Source organism: Esox lucius, chromosome 20 (assembly GCF_011004845.1).
Source record: "Esox lucius isolate fEsoLuc1 chromosome 20, fEsoLuc1.pri, whole genome shotgun sequence".
Classification (NCBI taxonomy): domain Eukaryota; kingdom Metazoa; phylum Chordata; class Actinopteri; order Esociformes; family Esocidae; genus Esox; species Esox lucius.
Window position 1 is genome coordinate 30021430 of NC_047588.1, and position 20932 is coordinate 30042361.

At 43.0% G+C, this 20932-nt stretch overlaps 2 protein-coding genes across 6 annotated transcripts in view; one reads left to right on the top strand and one right to left on the bottom strand.

Moving 5' to 3' along the window:
* Positions 1-20932, bottom strand: part of adam22 (ADAM metallopeptidase domain 22) — a 69923-nt gene that overhangs the window by 3010 nt on the left and 45981 nt on the right. Inside the window, exons 7-30 of one of the 4 annotated variants that reach the window (XM_020041230.3) lie at positions 14034-14103; positions 13709-13785; positions 12971-13045; positions 12337-12408; positions 11035-11201; positions 10857-10941; positions 10657-10747; positions 10496-10547; positions 7167-7266; positions 6954-7025; positions 6768-6860; positions 6545-6676; positions 6398-6461; positions 6156-6261; positions 5908-6027; positions 4754-4922; positions 4414-4525; positions 3602-3692; positions 3419-3472; positions 3090-3290; positions 2516-2616; positions 2371-2437; positions 1200-1289; positions 169-292 (exon numbers count right to left, since the gene is read on the bottom strand). In XM_020041230.3, coding sequence (XP_019896789.1) covers positions 169-292; positions 1200-1289; positions 2371-2437; positions 2516-2616; positions 3090-3290; positions 3419-3472; positions 3602-3692; positions 4414-4525; positions 4754-4922; positions 5908-6027; positions 6156-6261; positions 6398-6461; positions 6545-6676; positions 6768-6860; positions 6954-7025; positions 7167-7266; positions 10496-10547; positions 10657-10747; positions 10857-10941; positions 11035-11201; positions 12337-12408; positions 12971-13045; positions 13709-13785; positions 14034-14103 — 2385 coding nt within the window. The remainder of the gene's footprint in view (positions 1-168; positions 293-1199; positions 1290-2370; positions 2438-2515; positions 2617-3089; positions 3291-3418; positions 3473-3601; positions 3693-4413; positions 4526-4753; positions 4923-5907; positions 6028-6155; positions 6262-6397; positions 6462-6544; positions 6677-6767; positions 6861-6953; positions 7026-7166; positions 7267-10495; positions 10548-10656; positions 10748-10856; positions 10942-11034; positions 11202-12336; positions 12409-12970; positions 13046-13708; positions 13786-14033; positions 14104-20932) is intronic. The other 3 variants (XM_020041231.3, XM_010902497.5, XM_010902496.4) reach the window with 3 other exon arrangements.
* cldn12 (claudin 12) lies at positions 14540-20153 on the top strand. 2 transcript variants are annotated; one of them, XM_010902494.3, is made up of 3 exons: positions 14540-14649; positions 17786-18041; positions 18202-20153. In XM_010902494.3, exons 2-3 carry the CDS (start codon positions 17823-17825, stop codon positions 19033-19035), a joined length of 1053 nt encoding a protein of 350 aa, XP_010900796.1. In that variant the 5' UTR covers positions 14540-14649; positions 17786-17822; the 3' UTR covers positions 19036-20153. The 2 variants fall into 2 exon arrangements, with proteins under 2 accessions (XP_010900796.1, XP_010900797.1); XM_010902495.3 differs by having other exon boundaries at positions 17818-18041.

The following is a 20932-nucleotide window of genomic DNA, read 5'->3' on the forward strand; positions in this document are numbered from 1 at the left end:
ATGACCCTGGAGCAATTAGGGTTAAGTGCTTGCTCAAGGGCACAACAGCAGATTTATTTTCCAACAAGCTATCTTCAGGATTTAAACTGGCAATCTTTTGGTTTCTGGTTGAATGCTCGAACTACCAAGCTACCAGTGACTCCTACAGTGTGTAATTACAGTAGTTACCCTGGCGCTCTGCCGGTTGGCTTTCCTCTGATCATTGGGAAGTGGAGGCATGGGGTACGGGTACCTCCGGCTGGACGCAATGGACCCTGTGGAAGAGGTTGGCGACTTTGCCGGGGAAAGAGTCCTGGAAAAATGGAAATGACCTCATTATAAACAGTGACACTGATCACTCAAGAATAGGCAAATGTTGCCCCTAAACACTAATGCATGACATTACTTCATCAACCTAAATCTTTACGGTTCAGGTTGGAAGTAGGGTTGTCTGATTCTAAATCTGTTGTTAGGGAGACGGGGTAAGCCTGAGCAGCCTGGTCTGGGAACAGCCTGGTCTGGGAACAGTCACATCCACCTCTCCTGGCCCCTGCCTATGACATCATCAACAGTAGACGGGACTGCAGGTTAGTCACCCACTGAGTACAGTAGTCTGACGTGAGCCTGTGTAAAGGCATATCTAGGGTGGTCTGGGGAAGATGCAGTAGGGATGGGGACATGGTGGGTGATTGTAGACAGACCAGGCCGGGGTGCACAGAGACATTCATTAGGCAGACATGGACATGTGTGTAGCACAATGATGACATCAGAGCAAACACAAAGACAACACTAGCATGCAGAGATAAAGAGACAGAACATGAAGAGCAACAGAGGGAAATGAGGCAATAGAATCTTTAAAGTAACAGCAGATATTCTTCTTGGTAATGACATTAATTTTGATGACATAGAAACAAAGATGTTACTCAAAACTCAACCAAATGAAGTCCAGCTATTGGCACATCCAACCTTTCTAAACTCTAGAAGGGACCATCCTACACTAAAAGCAATGATTTGTGAGAGTCCAAAGACAACAGAAATGAAAGCTGTCAATCAAAAAGCTCTGTCATCTTTTCCGGGACTACGCATCGATATGCTGCCTGGAAAGGGAACCAACCCCCATTTGTGAACCGATCGTTGAAAATTTCCCTACATCTCCTGGCCAAACAGAAACGAAACCAATGGGGAGTTAAATAGGAATAGGAGATGAACTGAGGTAATACCTAAGGTAGGGTCCTTCAGTGTTTTTATTCACATCTTCTACCCACTTAGTTACATCATAATACTCTGTTTGGAAGCGAGGGGTTAAATACCTGCAGGAAGAGGTGAAGTGGGGGTGGAGGGGGGTGGACATATCAAGAAGAGAACAGAAGAGGAAGAAGAAGATGAAGAAGGATGGAGATAAGGAAAGGAGGAAGAAGGAAAAGGAGATATTTTAAGAGAGCAAAGACATTCTGAAAACACACCACCAAGATGCAAGTGAGAGAAAGACAAGATGGAACTGTGAGGAACTCACTATGAACATCATGATTACATGACTGAGTGTGTATGTGTTAATAAGAACATTTGCATTTTGGTTGGGTGTCACAAATCGTTCCAAGCGGTTAAATTATCGTTGTTCACTCCCATGCTTTTAAACAGAGCATTGCCAATGGCCTCTGATGCCAAGACCAGGGAACAAATAAACAAACAAACAACAACAGGCTGAGAGGTCAACAATATGTTGTGTAGCATTTGCAGTTAGGATAATCCTTGTGAGGCCATGCCAGAAAGGACCGAAATGAATGTACCATTAATGGAACATTTTAAACCACTAGCCCTGACCTTAACCCTTCCCTTTACAATAACCCCTCCATGAAGAACCTACATCCTTGGTCAATTTTAGCATGGCTTTAGTGACTGTCATTTGGTTCCACATGCATACTGGGGTTCCCAACCTTGGGTATGCTGTAACAGAGGTCTCCAAATTAAGGTTTATTTTTTTGTTTTGGGTGGTTAATAATTCTATTCTAAAAAGGAATACTTTCTCAATGTGCCCATTGTTTATTATAATAATAGAAATATGTCCTTATTTGTTTCATTTACTACAAACATTTACTTAATTTTACCAACAACACATGGCTGTTAGAAAATGATGTGAATGTTAGTCCTTAAAGGCTGGGAAACGCTGTTTACAAAGTTCTAGAACAATGGCATTTGTAAGGTTCCAAACACAGTAACAGTGGTAATAGACAATGCCATTAATATACTTAGAAAATGCTGGATTTACAAACAGAAATATTGGGTCTCCTTCGCCACACAGTTACTCTTGACTTGCTGCTATTGGGGTTGATTTATATCTAGTCACGGGACAGATGGAATCCATCCCTGTTATGAAAATATCAGGCAACTTACTCTGTAGAGTTGGAGCGAGGACGAAACTTCTTCCCTTTCGACTTCTTGCGGTTGCCACTCAGATTTCCTGCAGACAGAGGACAGTTATCACAGGGAAATATGACTGGGCTGTGCTTGTGTCTTTGAGTGGGGGGCGAGCCGGTACCTTGCCATGAGTTGCTCCTGGGTCGACCGTTCTCACAGATATCAGAGATCTTTTTGGTGTCAGGGATTCGTTCACTCCACGAGTGGGACAGACCATTAGACCTTCACACACAGACAGACACACACACACACACACACACAAACGCAGAGGCCGGGCCAACACATTAACATCATAATCGTCACAACTCACAACCTGAGCCACAGACTTACAACTCGTGTTTAGGTTTAAGTGAAACTTTGAATTTGAACTTGAAAATTAAAAGCCAGGTCGTAGTAGGAGGAAGAGCCAGACGGTGGATTCCATGACAACAGGCAGCACCACAACGATAAATGTGAATGATGAGAAAGATCGATACCATGACAAGAGGGAGTAATTCCATAAAAACATGACAAGATGACTGTGCAGAGAGAGCCATACTGCAGCCAGCACTACACAACCAACAACAACATTGCAAACAGAGATATCCTCTACACACAATGCACGCACACACACACACACACACACAGAATAAGAATACCCCACCAGAAACAAACACAAGCATGGCGTTTGCGATGGCAGTGTGATGATGTCACACCTGAATGGGAACAGAGAGATGTTCTGTGAGATGGAGGTGATGGAGTGGGTGAAGGACAGCGTGTTTATCTGCAGGTGAGACAGACAGCCAGACCTCTTCTTGGAGCTGCAGCCTGAGTTGGTACTGACTCCAGGGGGCATGTCACTGTAGAATGAGTCAGCATCACCAGGCTTCTTAACATAGTCACCTGGAGGCATTTGACTGTGAAATGGCAACAAGCGTTAGACACCTGAAAACTGGCATAACACAACAGATACTGACCGACCCTTGACACATGTGGAAGACATTCATTTAAAAAAAGGTTAAGGGAAGGAAAAGGGATAACAAACCGGCAGAATCTTCTGTGCACCTCTGACTCAACGTAGCGCCTTTGTCTGTAGTTCCTAGTAGCAAAGTGCAGACAGACAGACTTAGGTCAGATGCACTGACCAATGACACGATCCCGGACCGTTTCCCAAACCTTAATCTAGTCAGCTATTCCAGGCCTAGATATGTGGTCATGCAGGACTTACTTGTATCCCCAGGCTGTGACGGCCAGGATGAGAAGCAGGAAGAGGGTGGAGCCTGCGATGGCCCCAATGATGACGTTAGTACTGGTGATACCTGACAGAAGAGGGGGAAGGAAGGCGGGCACCCAATAAACCAATGGTAGTACAGCTGAATCAAAAGGAGTCTACAGGAGATACACCACACTAAAACACAGAACAATCAGAGGGAAGCGGTCTGGACAGGGAGGTCACAGATTTTAACTGAACATTTATTTTCTTTTTCTTTTTTTCTGGGGGTGACTTACATGAACAGCACATTTAGTGAGTGTCAGAATACTCATACTTCAGTTTAAAACTACATGTCAACAGTAGGGTTAAAAAACTAGGACGTGAGAGAGCTGATATTAAGTACAGGGTGAGCGAGGAGCAAGAGGAAATGACATCACAGACATGACAAACAACAAAGAGGAACTCAGATCTGACCTCAACGTCACTCCGTCAATGACATGAGCCTGTCGACAAAGAATGAGGGTGAAAATAAACGACAAACAAAAATAAAGATGTGCATGGTGGTTTTGTGAACAGATACTAACGCAGCCGCCTAAATAAACACAAAGACAAACCGACTATAAAGTCTAAACAGAATGGTTACGAGGAAAAGAACTAAAGAATGAATAAACCAAATGATTTATGATAAACGTAAGTGCTTGGATATGTATGTCCAACCAAAACCTGTCACTGAGCCTATTTTAGAAAAGGAGAGGGGGAATGTATGTGAGAGTAAGAAAACTAAAGAAAGAAAGAAAGAGACAACAGATGGGAGAAATTGTTTGTACCTGAAGCAGAGGCTGTAGGTCCAACCACCAGGTAGCTGAGAGGAGATGTGGAGTTACAATCATCCCCAGCCCAGCCCAGGTGACACACACACTTCAGCTCATTGCTGCATATCTACACACACACACACACACACACAAATATCATTAGGAGTTGGAGAGAGAGAGAGAGAATGCTTAAATACATGCATTTGTGTATGTGTGTGTGTTTATGGGTACGTGTGTGTTTATGGGTACGTGTATGTGTTTGTATGTGTGTGTGTTTATGGGTACGTGTGTGTTTATGGGTACGTGTTTGTATGTGTGTGTGTGTGTGTGTGTATGTGCTTGTGTGTTTGTGTACCCCGTGACCAGAGCAGATGGACTTCTCTGTGGTCCCAGGGCAGGTGCTGAAGTTGAAGTCCTGGATGGGAAGACACTTGTGGTTGAAGCAGACCCTCTCCGTTCCACAGGCGGTCCCGTCCTCAACATAGCCCAGATCACTGTCCCCGTCTATCATCACATGACCCCCACTGACAGACAGGGCACACAGAATGAAACGTACAGATGATCAATTCAGAAATAGACACACAGAGACAGATACTGTGCAATACATAAATGACAGAATTTAAGTTCTAGAGAAAATCCAAAGACCTGGTGAAACATCTCACAACTAATATGGGATGGTCGTGCCCTGAGGCAGCACTGTATTAAAGACAGACCTGATTCTGTAGTGGAAATCAGTGCACACTTCTGAAAACCGCCGCTTCTCTGAGCCCAAGCTAATTTAAGATGGACTGAGGCAAAGTGGAAAACTGTCCAGTGGTCTGACAAATCACATTTTTGTATTATTTTTGGGAATCATGGACACTGCATCCTCTGGACTAAAGAGGAGAGGGACCATCCGGCTTCGTATCAGTGCACAGTTCAAAAGCCAGTTTTTCTGCCCCAAACCTTTCTGAAATGTGTTGCTGGCATCAAATTAAAAACGGGCATGAATTCTTCCAAAAACTAAATTTCTCAGTTGCAACATTTGATGTGTTGTCTTTGTACTATTTTCAATTAAATATAGGGATACATTTTTTACACATCATTGGGTTCTGATTTAGCATTTTACGCAGCGTTACAACTTTTTGGAAACAGGGTTGTATATGAATATGTTTGTGTGTGTTTAAAAAGGAGTGGTATTGAAATGATGTAAATTCTGACTGTTGCCAGACACATAAATGATCTGCCCCAGAACAAATAAGATTTTTTATATGTACAGTGAAATTATTCTGGAAATGAATGGTTCAAATAAGTAGGAATTGTGTTCCTCTGAAAAATCTCACATTTCACTTTAACAATCTGTTTGTGAGTCACGTAAAGATAATATATTATATATTATCACCGAAATCCATTGTACTCAAAATGAAGAAGAGTTTGACTTCTGATTGTCCCTCTTGGAGGGGACCAGTGTGTGTGCATAAGTGTTTCTATGTTGGTGTGTGTGTGTGTGTGTGGGTGGTGTGTGCATACCTGCAGTCCAGAGAAGCACTATGTTGCGCAACAGAGAAGGATGTCAGCCCTCCCTGCAGTTCTCCCAGGCGGGGGGCTGGAGAGATGTTGGAGCACAGCAGGTACCCACAATGCACGTCTCTGAAAAACCCAGGAAGTAGTGATGAACCTTCATGATTCACACCCAAAACGTTGCTTGGATACGAGTACAGTGCATTGGCATGTCACTGCTTAAGTAACGACATTTCTGTTACAGGACGTTTCCTTACTGTTTGTTGCATTGGATCCATGTGTCTTTGTCCCTCCCACAGTTCCCCTTCTCGGTCCCCTCAATGTTCAGCTTCTCATAACAGAATTTGTCAGCAGCAGTTGCCTCTGCAAAGTCAAACAATCAACATCACGCTGTACAAGGAAGACGTCACAACCTACAGCAATAACGGTTCTTGGAGATGAACACGAAAAACAAAGTGTTCGGCGGTCATTAAATACAGTGTGTTCGGTTCTCACTCACTTTCTCCCCACAGGTACTTGCACTGTCTGTCTTTGGTCTTGCATCTCCCATTGAAGCACCGTCCCTGGAAACAGAGGAACAGAACCGGTCACAAACTCACGTTCACACATCCATGAGTCTAGCCTGAGGATTCTGAAGAGTTCTCACTTGTTCCTTTTCACACGAGTAGCCGTCCATCTTGTGCATGTTTGGAGGACACTGGCTGGAATTACCGGTGCAGTTCTCTGGGATATCACAGTCATTCACAGCCTCCCTACACACCACGCCCATGAACTCCATCTACACAACGGCACAAGTCAGAGCCATGTCAGGCGGGCTCTTAGTGTGTGGATATTTGTGTGTGTGTGTGTGTGTGTGTCATGCGCTCTACCTGACAGTTGTTGCAGCAGAGTCCGTTGCCACACTTTGAGCCTTGTGTGAGTGTACACTTCTGACAGCACTTCTCTCCCTCCCTCTCACACTCCTAATGGGGGGGAACACAAGCCAGCGTGAAACCCAACAAACCCAGTGTGACCCGCCGACCGGTCCAGGAGAGACGGCCGTCTGAGCTACTCACCGCTGGGCTGCCACAGTCACACTCCTCCCCCGGCTCGACAAAACCATTCCCACACTCAGGGGGCTCCAACAGCTGGATTCAGACACAGACGGAGAGCGGAGAGAGAACGAGAGGAGCGAGATGGAGAAGTGGTGGGGTCTGTTATGGTTTCCCTTAATACCTTCAGGGCATTCTGTTCATAGCTGTGCGTACTGGATGTCCGTGCGGGCGTACCTTGAGGGGTTTGTTGAAGAGACAGGCTCCACCACCGCTGTTAAGGAAGTTCTGGTACTCCTCCACGTTGCAGTCAGAGAACTTCTTAGGCAGATAGAAGCTGTTCAACACAACCACAGAGTCACGGTTACACTGGAAATGACCATTGCCCAGCAGCAACCAGAATACAGGCAGAGCTCTGCCACAGCTGCCTTAGTTTGGCTATGTCCTTACAGAGAGCAGACCCGTGGAACGTCCTTACCATCTGTGCAGTATACCGTTTGAGCATGGAGGAAATGTCCCCACAAAACGTTTTCAGCAAGACCGGGGAGCACTGTTAATGACTTAATTCAACCAAATCCTTTAAGGCCTACCATTAACACACTAAAAAACCCACAAACCTTGACATCTGTCGATGGCCACAGTCAAAGTAAGAGACAGACGATAGGGTATGGCATTTCCATACAATATTACATAGAGGAAATAGTGCGTTTTACACTGTGTTATTGTTGTCGTTTCTGTGTCATCATATGGCAGCAATTGACTTAAGCAAATAACAGCTAAATGAAGGGCCTGTCTTTTATGAATCCTTGTTCTGCCATCCTGACAATGCCCTGGGGGGTCCAGCAGGGGGCGGCGCACAATGGTTCCGCACTGTAGCGACTCCTTGTGGTCGGTCGAGCACCTGTGAGCTTGATGGCGGCTGCTGGCCGGGGAATCCATTGTTTTTCAGCGCCTGTACTAGCCGAAGCTTCCTTGTTATTCGAGCGGTGTGATGGAAAAGCAGAACGGCTTGGCATGTTTGGATCTTACACATAATCTAAAGACAAAACTCAAATAGAACACACTTGTGAGGGCTGCCCAGATAAAACCCGACCCTTTGGAGAGAACCACACAGTAGATTGTCAGTATTAGTGAACAGGAACAGACATGCAGGCACTGAGAAAAGAAATGCCATCAATGGGCGTGACAGAGGCTTGCTCATTGAATACGAGTGTCTGAAATACCATTTGACCTCTACTTAAAGAGGGAGTCCGGGTGAGGGCCGTGTGCTGGGCAGAGAAACTAGTTACCTCCGACCTTTGGCACTCTGCATGCTGACCCACGAAGGGGGCTGCTGAGATCAGGTAACTATGGTAACGATATCAGAAAGCCTTAGAGGGGTCGGGTGCTGTATAAAAGGGGAGGACTTATATTGGCTTTGGATGGGAATGACATTGCAGACTGTATCAATCGGTTAGATGGAAAATACATGATGGGTAGGGCTCATTGTCAAAGCTTAAAGGAGGGAAAAGGGATCCTCCTATGATTATAATAATTGTAGTTCAATCGGTTGCTCTAAAAGTGCTTAGCGAGTGACATCAGCCCAAAATTTAAAATATACATGAAAAATATATACATAATGAATATAAAAAAATACAGCTGAGCATCAAAGAGAGAGATGTATTTCTTTATATCATCATCTGTAGAAGCAGCTAATGTGGGACGTTGAGCCACAGAGGCTGTAATTCTATTGGATGGAATGGGAAAGGTTGGGATGACAGACAACCCTTCCAGGCAGCCGATTGGTTCAAACCGCATGAGCAGCGTTCCAGCCAAACATCTGCTCACCTGCTGTCCCATTTGGGATTGTGGGAAAAGCAAGAGGTATTAAAGAAGAGGGGTAAACAGACTTAACACAAAACGCATACACACAGAACTCACACAGTTAAGATCCATTTTAACAAACACACACACACACACAAGCAGCAAAGCAGCAACTATATACACACTTGTGAAACAGACACTGAAACAGACACTGAACAGTAAACATTTGGCAAAAAAGTATGTAAAGTAGAAGAACGTCCATCTGAATACAAATAGAAGTGGGACATATGATTAGGCAAAAAGCCCCAAGGGGTGTGGTATATGATCAGTATACCATGGCAAATGGCTTTCTTAAGCGCAACACAACATAGTGTGCCTGTATATAGCAATTTGCAATGGTATATTCAATGTATGTCAAAAACCCTGTAATTCAGAATGTAGGATGTAATAGGTGGAACTCTGTTTGGCAGTACCGGACATTCGTTATTTCACTTACAGATACTTAAACTTTTTTAAATGCCTAGCCTAACAATGAGGGCAAAGGGATGGTTGTCTGGAGTAAACAAAACTCTACCGTCACCTAGTGGAAAACAACATGAACTACAACAGTCTTCAAGCCTTTATTAATCCACAGTCAACTCTGATAAGACAAGGTATTGTTTCTTTACTAACTCAGATGCTAGTCTAGATGTCAAACTCAGATAGACAAAACAAATCTTTATATGGAGAAGCAAGGTCTCTGTTAGTCTAGATGTCAAACTCAGATAGACAAAACAAATCTTTGTATGGAGAAGCAAGCAGTCTGTTACAGCTCTGTTACAGCTCTGTTAGAGCTCTCTGTTAAATCTCTTTTGAAGCTCTGTTAAAGCTCTCTGTTAAAGCTTTCTGTTACAGCTCTCTGTTACAGCTCTCTGTTAAAGATCTGTTAAAGCTCTATGTTACAGCTCTGTCAGAGCTCTCTGTTAGTTCTCTATTCATGCAACTTTGTGTAACTGGGTGTACAGCCCTCTGTTAATATTTGGGAGTTAACTTTTGTTGACCTGTGATCTTTTGCTGACATGCCTTGTCTGTCCATTCATGTATGCAGAGAGCAGAAAACTAATTTAACAGTTTTTATTGTTTTAGTAGTCCACCTGGCTAATAAAGATAATGGATGCTTACTGGTCTGGGGGATAGGGAATTAGGGTGCCCTTTCCAGGAAACCACTCCCAGATTCCATTCTATTTAACCCTGGGTACGACTTCTTGTCAACAAGTAACCTGCAGCATTTGATTGTGCAAAGGTTGCTCATTTATTTCTGCCTATTTTAATAAGGATTAATTGGTTGGTATGTAGACTACCTTTTATTTCTGTATGGATTACCACAACATTAGTCACGATCTGGCTAAGCTAAGATAAACTGACATATTATTGGAACTGGCATCAGAGTTGTCTCACTACCACAACAAAAGAAATGTTTTGCCCAGAGAAATGATTTTTGAAAGCCAGGCAAGGGTTAAGGGTGACGGTTATTAGTTTGAAGGTCACGGATTAAGAGTGAGGTTTGGTGGTTTGAAGTGCAGTAGTTTCATCTTTTCTATCGTGCTCATATAGTGATGACCCTCGTCTCTAGGAGACTAATGGCTGAGTAAGACACTATGACATCACAGCTATACTAAGACGCACAGAAAGTGACACACGTTTGGAATGCCGGCGTGGCAGCGAGCGATGTGGTCTGTTACCGTAGCAATGTGGGACAGCGATATACTTTAGTGGAAACTCACCCAACGTCATCCATGATGCAGCCAGACCAACGGTCCTCACACTTGCACTCGCCTGTGGAGCACAAAGAATACATGGAACTGCATTGCCGGTGTGTGTGTGTGTGTGTGCACGTGTGTGTGCGTGTGTGTGCGTGTGTGTTTTGATATGAACATGACCATACCGTTGAGGATCCTCTTCTTGTCAGAAAAGATGCCAATGTTCTGTCCCAGAGATTGGGCCAGGGTTATAGCCATCTCATCTGTCTTCCCATACTTACAGGGGCCAAGCGGTTGGACAGAGGATGAGATGAGACAGGAATAATGTATTAAGAATTTGTCTGTAGAAAATTAAAGGGATATTTTCACACTGAAGTGAGGGTACCTCATTGACTCCTCCTCCTTTAGTTAGAGAACAGACTCCTCCCATATAGGAAGCTCCTCCCCAGCTGCTATGAAACCGGTTTCCTCTGGTTAAAAGAGAGAAAGTGATCAAAACAAAAAATCCATATCACTCATCCAAGCCCCTCTCCCCCACCCCACACAGAGACAGACAGCCTTACGAGAAGAGATGCACCGAGTCACACTTCTCCTTGATAAAGTCTCGTCGGTACTTCATGAACTCCCTCAAAGTCACCATTGGGTCATCGTTGATGTTGAACCTGTTGTCAGCTGCCCATGTCTCCATGGCGACCAGAACGATGCGGGTGTTGAGTTGCTCCTTGAAGATCTGTGAAGGTAGGAGGACAATAAATCCAGGCAGGAAAGATGGGTTTCTGTCTCTTGGGAGTTACTTACTTCAGATCATTCACTCCATAATGGTACCATCCATCTATACAGTGTGGCTAACTGAGGCCTTGTCAATTAATGGTGTACATTAGGGTGAATATTACTGACATTAATCAATCAAATGTATTTTATAACACTATTTTTATATCAGCAAACACAAAGCGGTTATAGAGATACAGCAACAAGAAAATAATGGCTTTGTTAACTCACTAAAATGTAAAGACAACATTAATTCTCACCAATTCATGTCTAAGGGTGCTTATTGAGTATGTTTGTGATTCTGATTTGGCAGCAGCCAATAACAACACTGCTCTCCGGCCTGAGAGAACACAAAGAGGCTAAACAGTCTCATCAAGGAAACAGTGGGGAACAGTCACAGAGATGGAGAAATCAAAAGAGTAAGGGGGAAGGGGCTTGCTGTTAAGAGAGAGGGCAACTTTTTTCAAGCTTTTCTGTTTGTCTGTTGTTGTAAGCAAAGAACTGTCTATTAATGCAAAGAAATGGAAATAAGGGTGTCTATTTTGTTTCCATGAGATCTGGGGGGACTGCACTGAGCATTTCTGAAAGAACCTAGTGGAATATCTGTTCAGCGGGCCATACACCATCTCTCTGCATTGTGACGCCCACTGAAAAGGGCTGCTTTACCGTTCATTCAAATGATGTCGTTTAATCATAACTTCTGGGGTTTAGACGCATCATTCTTTTAGATTCTACTGAATATTCTGACCTAAAGAACAGTCTATTCTACACACATGCACACACACACATCCCCATACATTCATAGGATCACCGAATCCCAAGGGCACAAAAACAGACATGATCGTTTTCCACCAGGCTATCGTCTTTCAAATGTGACCCTGTTCCGGGGCAATGGGCCTATCGGATTTCAGCGGCACAGCAGACAGACATGGCTGGGAAGGCTAGTTATCACTGGAGACGACACAGAAGACTGAGGCCTTGATCAGTTGGGAGACGTATACGATTCTACTGTCCCTCTAGCTACAGTATGTGGCAGCAAGATGTTCCTTGCCAGCTACTAACATTCAATCTCAGAAGTATTCTGTTCAGGTACTTACCATATCAGCCATGTTGACCACAGACTTGGCATAGTTATTGGTCTGACCAACAGACAGACGATGCTTCTTATACTAGAGTGACAGAGGCGGAGAGAGAGAGAGGGAGTGAGGGGAAGAGCAGGCGAGAGAAGGCTAGATGTGTTTAACTCCTATGTCCTCTCTGCTTTGTCCGCTCTCACGTCCTTTTAATAAAGGTTCAAATGTAATCAGGGAGAAGCAAAGGGAAAATACAAGTAGTTTCAAATGAGACTGTAAGTCTCCAATCGTATGTCATCAAGCAAACGACATACAGGTGTGGATCCCCAAATATATGCCAATGTTTCTTGATTTGTTTATTCAGATACCCAGTACTTCATGTCCAGAGGCTCCTCCTCCTGTGGTCCCCAAACATACTTAAAGTGATCAAAACCAAGGTAGTTATTTATACAGGCTTGATTTAACAGGCGTGTGGCAGATTTCTAAAATCTCCCATGGCACGATACACCTGTATCCCTGAAGGAAGGCGGCTGTCTGGGAGGACAGTGTTCAGTTAGCATCTTAACAAACTGAAATCTCCTCAACCAGGAAGAGGACAGAGGAGAGAGGACTGATTTTGGCTACAATGATAAAGGATCCACAGAGTGGCTGGTCTCACCATAAGATGGTCGTTGATCACCATGAGTTCAATGTATTTGGTCTCCTCATCCACACTGGTCCCGAACCGCACGGCCTATGAGAAAAACAGACGGTAGCCTGTAAACTTCAATAAATCTACGGTAACACACAATAGCAATCTCCTATTCTTATACGGTAAAAACATTATATTTGTGTGATTACTGCTTCAGAATGACATAGAAAAAATTATAGAAAGAGAGAAAATTATGCTGGAATGATTGGAGGTTTCAACAACATCAGATAATTTTCCAGTAAACCACGTCAGCATTGCTCTTAGGGATGAAAGACAGAGAGAGAGAAAGATAATAAAGAGAGAAAGAGGGATGGAGAGAGAGAGAGAGAGAGAGAGAGAGAGAGAGAGACAGATGCATACACACAAGTCTGTCTGTCTGCAGGCAGTAGAGGATAAGGCGGCACAGAGAATAACCTCCACTCAAAATGTGAATATTTTATGAGAAGAGGAAGCAAGGGAGCATGTGGGAGGAGAACCAGGAAATCACCTTCATTTCTAACTTACGGAATAAACATACAGCATGCATAGACAAAAAAATCTGAAGAACTGTAAACACGCAGGGGACTATTTCATTGTCTCTGACACACACACAAATGTAAGGGATTAGGAAGGCAACAACACTCAACTGGACTCCAACCTTTGCATTTCTCACACAGTAACCGTAAATTAAAACTCCCTGGTTATTGTGAACATTGGGACACTCACCTGTCTCTTTCTCCTCTTGTGGGCAACCTTTGAGCCAGGAAATGGAGGACTTGGGAAAGGAGGCTCTGGGAGGTTGACTAGAGAATAGCAAGGGAGAAACAGTGGAGTTTTTACAATCATTATAATATTCTCAACATCTAACAATAACCAAGCTATGCTGTTCAGTATGTTTAGTCAGACATGTCTACATTTGGCTCTGCAACTGAATACAGGCACAGCTAGAACACAAGGTAAACCAATCTGAGTGTGGCAAGAACTAATAGAGTTCTTATAATTTATGTTCATTTAAATTAATTCCTAATGAATGTTAAATCTGGTTGCTTACCATTAGGCAGGTAGTTGACTAGAGCCTCTTGTCCAGCTGATTTATAGATCATGTGGATCTGGATATCGCCCTGAAACACATTGGAAAGAGAGGTAGTGGTTTATAATTACATTAAAGTCATTTTTGCCCATGCTATTATCCAGAGTGCGTTACCTTAGTGATTGGATACATTTTCATTGCTTTGTCTCTTTCTTTAAAAAAAATCATTAATACACTGAAATGTTATTCATTGTTCTGTCGTCATATACCATATACACAGCACTGGCATGTTTTTATTTTTTTATTAAATCGATAATATAAAGCCAGCAGTACAAAAAAAACATCACTACATCAAAGATGTCATTTTCACATCTCATACAAGCAAAATAAGACAAAACAAAAGTATTAAAATAAAAGGCCTATCTTATAGAAAAAAAATTGAAAATATCTCATTATAGTATTTCAGAAAACACAGGCATTTAACACTGAATATGAACGCGCGTGTGACGTCACGATTTCTGGTACGCTCAACGGAAATGAGTGCGCGCTCTCGCAGAGAATGGGCAGGGAATAAACAGCTCAAACACAAACAAACCGGAATGCCTACGATTTCCGTGTAACATTACAACAATATAAGGTATGAAGGTTCAACTCTATTTAAATTTTTTCAGGATTTGTGAACTCCAGCCTTAACTGTAACTAAACTAGTTAGCATTGCATCTTTTCGACTACGCAGGGCGCAACAACAGGTTGGTTGGTGGTGGGTTGTTTGGCTTGGGCTAGTTAGCTAGCCAAGTATGCTGCTAAGGTATTAGCTAAAGTAGCTAGACAGCAGTAGTTACTCTGCTGAGTAATAACAAGCTAACTACCTTGTTAGCTTACCGCAATATTGTTTCAACAGCTAAATTACATATCAACGCCCGAACAAATACAGGGAGAAAAACTAGCTAGGAGAACGATGAGATTTTCAACAAATTCCTGTACTGTATATTAAGCGACAGTACACTTGAGGTAAAAACTGGTTCTACCACAACATTTACAATATAACAAAGATCTTTGGTTATGCATTTTACTGTAACACACATTTTAAACAGTTTCAAATTTACACCAATTTCTGTTGTATTGGGTATATATTTTTTTTCTTGACAGCCCTTGTGGTGAAGTACCAATAGTACTATCCGAGATGTTAATAGTCTTGGTTTGTAAGTATCTGAGTTCTTATTAAATCAGAGCATTGTTTTTTTTGAGACATGGAGATTCTAGGTCAGCTGGATTAGTCAATAGGGACATATGTGGGGGTTGCCCATAGCTGGGTCACCTCCCCCTGAAATGAACTTTGACAATGTTATTGTTCAAGAGTACATGAGTGTAAATGGATTGGATTGTCTTCAAGCTGAATAGGACTGAGTCATACTGTCCCATCAGTATTGATTTGTACAGTGAATCTTAAGTTTTATATATTTGGCCCTTAAGAATTTTGGAGTTCTTATGGGTCAAAATAAAAAATTATCACTTTTTTTGAGGTTATACTTTATTCATTGAGATTAATTCCTATGCCTATTGGCTATCGGTCTAACATTCCCCAAACTCCTGTTAACTGGAAAATATGTTTCCAAGCTACTACCCACTTGTCAACTAGAGGCACTTTCAAGGCTCAAACATATGCACATGATACAGAGACCCAAATTGACGCGAGACACCTCGGCCTTAACCAAAATTGCCATTTCAACGATCATGTCTTCACCACTAATTGGATAGAAGCATGTTCATTTGGCATTTTGTGTTGTGTTTGATGTCTTGAAGATAACTTGTTCATCTGAAGCGAGCACCCATTATTATATAGGTAGTTTGTTATTATGAATTCTGATGTGACAACTGAACACTTTTACAAAACCATGCATTTTTCACAGAAACGTTTGTGTTCTAATTCTTCAAATTATCATGTTCATACAAAGGGAAGTCTGGTTATGAAATTGTGTTTTTAAAAGCACTATTGTCTCATGACTTTATTCCAAGTAAAAACATTTTTTTTGATTAATCAGAGAACTAGGTTTTCGGTACAGAGGAGGGGAAAAATCATATTGTTATTAAAGATCAGTTTTTAGTTTAATTGGCAAAAGTGTCAGCAGCGGCCTACGTAACTTTTGTCGAACAGTGGCGACATACAGTTAATGTTTTATCAACAATTCTCCGTCCATCCTTTGTGTAGTCCATTGGGAAGCCAAAAGACTAGATATAAATGAAGCTGGAGGACTTTCATCACCACCCCTCGACATTGTAGATCTAGCTGTGTTCTGCGTTAGGCTCACAAAGTTGGAAAAGTTGCAGCAAATGCCTTCATTAATGGCGACATGCGCAATGACTTATTTTATCAGAAAAACTATATACAGAATATATTCATATCAATCTTGATTTAATGAAGAGAGACATTCAACATACTGTAGCTATTTATTTATTTTGTATTTCAATTTATTTAGGTTCTTGTGCGAACCGTGAATAGCACCGAGGACCGTACGGTACGGTTATGAATACGTGTACCGTTGCAGCCCTATTTGTTACTGTTATTTACGCCAACCTTTAGTTAGACATGTGTCTCCCCGCTGATATATTGAAATGATCGTTTTAAACCCCCCGTCCCAATGGGATGTTGATTAGGGCACGGGTCTTAAAATCCTAACGTTGCAGGTAACAATTTACAACAATAAGAGGCTTGTTTTGTCATAAGAAAATGCCCATCCTCATTATGTACAGTAGAATATTTTGTTCTTCACTTGCATAGTAGCCTGGTCTACTCAACCTAACACTTAGTCGGATGATAAATCAATGGAATTGCAGTTAAATACATTTCCATCTGAAGCCCAGACTTGGTTGTTAATCTCTGGCTGGGCAAATAAGTGGAGGTCAGCAGTGCATCTTATATTTATTAGTTTTCTCATCAATCACTTATCCTACAGCTTATAATGTAGACCTAGAGCCTAAATCAATATTTTGGGCTGAATGAAAAACATGGGGGTTGTCAACTTACCAGGCCTTCTGTCTGGCAGCCAGCAATTAAGCAAAAGCAGATTGTTAGGCTATCCCATATTTTGCTGCTAAGCTACAATCTGAACGCTTTTTAATGGCTTATTGGCTTTATTCAATCTTAGTAGCCTTAGAATGTAGCCTGTTATTTGTAATTTGCATAGTATCAAAATATTACTGAAATGACTGCAGTCATGTAAAATGAAAAGGCCCGGATAGGCAAGTAATTGTGTATTTTAAAGGTGATTGTAGCTAGACAGTAAATTTGTAGTAAATATACAATGAGACATACTTCCCATGCTAGCCTGTAGGCCTAATATAATCTGTGCTATGGACAGTAGGTAAAAATATATACACTCAGTAGCCGGGTTACACCATCTTCCTCATGAAAATGTGATTGCTAGTACAAGCAGTGAGTCACATGGCTGTGGCTTATATAAAGCAGGCATTGAGGCATTCATTTACTGTTAGATTGAATGTTAGAATGGGCAAGAGCTGGTGACTTAAGGACTTGGTGTGGTATAATCTTCAGTGCCAGGCAAGTCATTTTCAGTAGGCTAACTCAAATCAAACTTTATTTATATAGCACATTTTGTACAACATTTCAAGAATAAAATCAATTAATAAGTAATGCTTTGATAAAATGTATGAACTGAGTTATTTATATCTTTATACAGTAAAGATATAAATAAAAAAATAAATAAAAAAGAGGTTAAAACATAGAACTTGTTCTCCCATTCTCCAAATAACAGGAAGTCCTCTTGACATCACTTCCTTCCTGCAGCAACTATGTCGTGCCGGGACATTCACGCCACAAATGCTTTCTCCTTCATCATTGCCTTCCTCTCGGTGGGAGGCATCACGGTGGCGGCTCTAATCCCACAGTGGCGAGTGACACAACTCGTCACCTTCAATAAGAACGCCAAGAACGTCAGCGTTTACGACGGCCTGTGGGCTAAGTGTGTGAAACAAGATGGCTACTCCGGCTGCTACTACTATGACTCTGAGGTATGGCACAGTCTGAGGACATGGTCTATCCCATAAACCCGCCCTTGTGGGGCCTTTAGCCGGAGCCACGTGGGCCCACTCAGGGCTCTGGAGTAGTGCTCTACACAGGAAACCGTTTTGCCTGAATCATTTCTAATGCAGTGCTTCCTTCCCTTCACAGTGGTACTCTAAAGTGGATCAGCTGGACCTGAGACTACTCCAGTTCTGCCTGCCAACAGCCCTGATGTTTGGCTGCCTGGCCCTGTTGCTGTGCATGGCAGGCATGTGTAAGACCTGCTGCTGCTCTGACAAGCCTGAAGGGGACATCAAGAGCATCCGCTTCCTGGTCAACAGCCCTGGCTGCCACCTGGTGGCCGGCATGTTCCTGTTCCTGGGGGGGGGCATTTCCATGGCGCCCTCCGTGTGGTTCCTGTTTCGGACCAAGGAGATGAACATCAAGTACGACCACATCTTCTCAGACGGCTTCGCGGTCTACATTGCCATTGGTTGTTCAGGCGGCCTCTTTTTCGCTGCCCTGTTGATGTTCATGTGGTACTGCATGTGTAAAAAGCTGCCCTCTCCCTTCTGGCTGCCTCTACCCACCCTGCCCAACTCCATCTCCACCCAGCCCCTTACAGCTAACGGATACCCCTCCCCTGTTTACGCCCCGCCTCAGTCGTTCCCGCAGACGTTCCCTCCACAGAGGTACGCCCCCACCGTGATGGACGTCCAGGCATATGCGCCCCCCCAGGGCTACCCCCAGAGCGTGGCTCCCCCTGCCCAGCCGCCCCAGGTCTACATGTCCCAGGTGTCAGCCCCTGATGGCTACGGGTCCGAGGTGGGGGTGAACCAGGCCTACAGCTACGCCCCGTCCCAGAGTTACGCCCCGTCTCAGGTGGGGTACGCCCCGTCTCAGGTGGGCTACGCCCCCAGCTATTCAGGCCCGCGCTACTCCACACGATCACGCTTGTCTGGCATTGAGATAGACATCCCTGTCCTAACACAAGGACTCTGAGGAAGGGAGACTGATGCAGGCTCACACTGAGGCGTCTCCAGCCATGAAGGACAGTGTCAGTCTGCACTACTAGTTCTACTGTGTCACCCAACCTAACACTGCACTGCTGGAGAAAATGTAGTATCATGAGTTACATTCAGGCTTCATGACCGAGAAAAGAAACATATTAGTGCCCCCTCATGAAGTGGGATCCAGTTGTTTCTAAATCCATAGTTGGATGTCTTGTCTACATGCAAGGCTGTCTAGTATCGCCGCACTAATGTCTGTTGCTTCTGAGATTTGAACCACTAAAAAATGAACCAATCTTTATGTAGTTAGATTTTTAAAAGGACACTTACTAATGTTTTGTAATTTGCCTACTACCTTGTCTCGTTTGTTATCATTGAAAACATTCACTAATGGTTGTGCCTTGTTTAGAGGAGCCTTGTTTGTTTATCCATTATCTTGTTTGTTGTGTTAGATGATGGGAATACTTTAACTGGTTAGAGAGGCTTTTCTTATTATAGTCCTATACACATTTAATTCTGGCGTTGGATGCATTTCATATATTATTGGAATGTTATTCACATCATGATGCCACTGTAACACTGTATATCGTGTAGGTATGTGTATATCAGGTGGAGTGGAAAACAGCACATCTATGAAGCCATTGCGATAGCGCTGAAACAGGCCACACATTCAAGCTCTGTGCTTGTCTTCTACTAAGACCATAGGAAAGTAAATGACCCTCAGGTACAGTACCCCCAACTGTTTGTTTTGGGTTCGAGTGAGGGAGTGTCTACACGGAGCAGTACAAGCGAAAGCTAAACTAGCCTGGTTTCCACCTCATTTGTCATCTACCACTACGCTGCAATATCAATTTCCATTGGCGATGCTGGATCTAAGGGGGTCACAAATTAATGAATTGCACTGTGCATATTGTTAACACTATCTGTAGACAACGGTTCCTGTCACATTCGATCACTTATTTTTTTTACCAAGCAATACATTTTAGCCCTAAATTACCTGACATGCTACCTGTTGCGGTACTGTATTTATAGTACAGTCAACGGTGCTTGTCTGGCTGTAAAATGTCTTTGTTCACTGGGATTGTTTTCAATAAAACTTTGTTAATCGAATTAAACTGTATCAATGTTCCTCGGCATGGCCTGGAGATAACTGGGAATGGTGTCACTGGACCACCAGAGATGTATTCACTGCCACTAAGTACTTAACATGATTAACAGGGTTAGAGAATGGACACACTCAAATTAATCACCTTTTTGGACAGTGAGAGGTTTGAACTCTGTGACCTTGTTCTGTCGAAAGGCAGAGAATCTGAGGGAGTGGCGCCGGGCTTGAGATGGAGCTGGGTATCTGGGGCTGATTGGATTACAAGCAGCGGGGGAATGGGTTGTTTCCGGGCTTTGGGGTTAGTGCCGTGTCAGTTGGTTATGGCTCCAATTTGGCACTTCATTGATTGGTCATAATAATAATCATAATAGTAATATATGCTCTGTTCACCTGACTTCAGAGTGGACAGTAGTTGAAACAAATAGTCTCCTTGTATTTTCCACTTGATCTGAACAGATCAGAAAGAGACTGGATAGGTCCTATGGGGTGTTTGTACCTGCCTAGTTCTTTCACACCAATTCAGATGGTGGAAAGGAGACAAAGGAAGACAATCTAGAAAATTAGGTCTCTATGTAGTAGTTACATAATGAAAGGCAAGGATGAGAAAGCTGGACAAGGATGTAGCTTTCTGGAATAAAAAATTACATTTTGAAGCATTTATAAGAAATCGTCCCAGGCTACATTAATAGTCCACACATACTAAGGAGCAGAGTTGGCTAAAGGGTAACCGATCCTTCAGATCAGTCAGCCACACAGCCATACAAAACATGAAAATACACGGCTT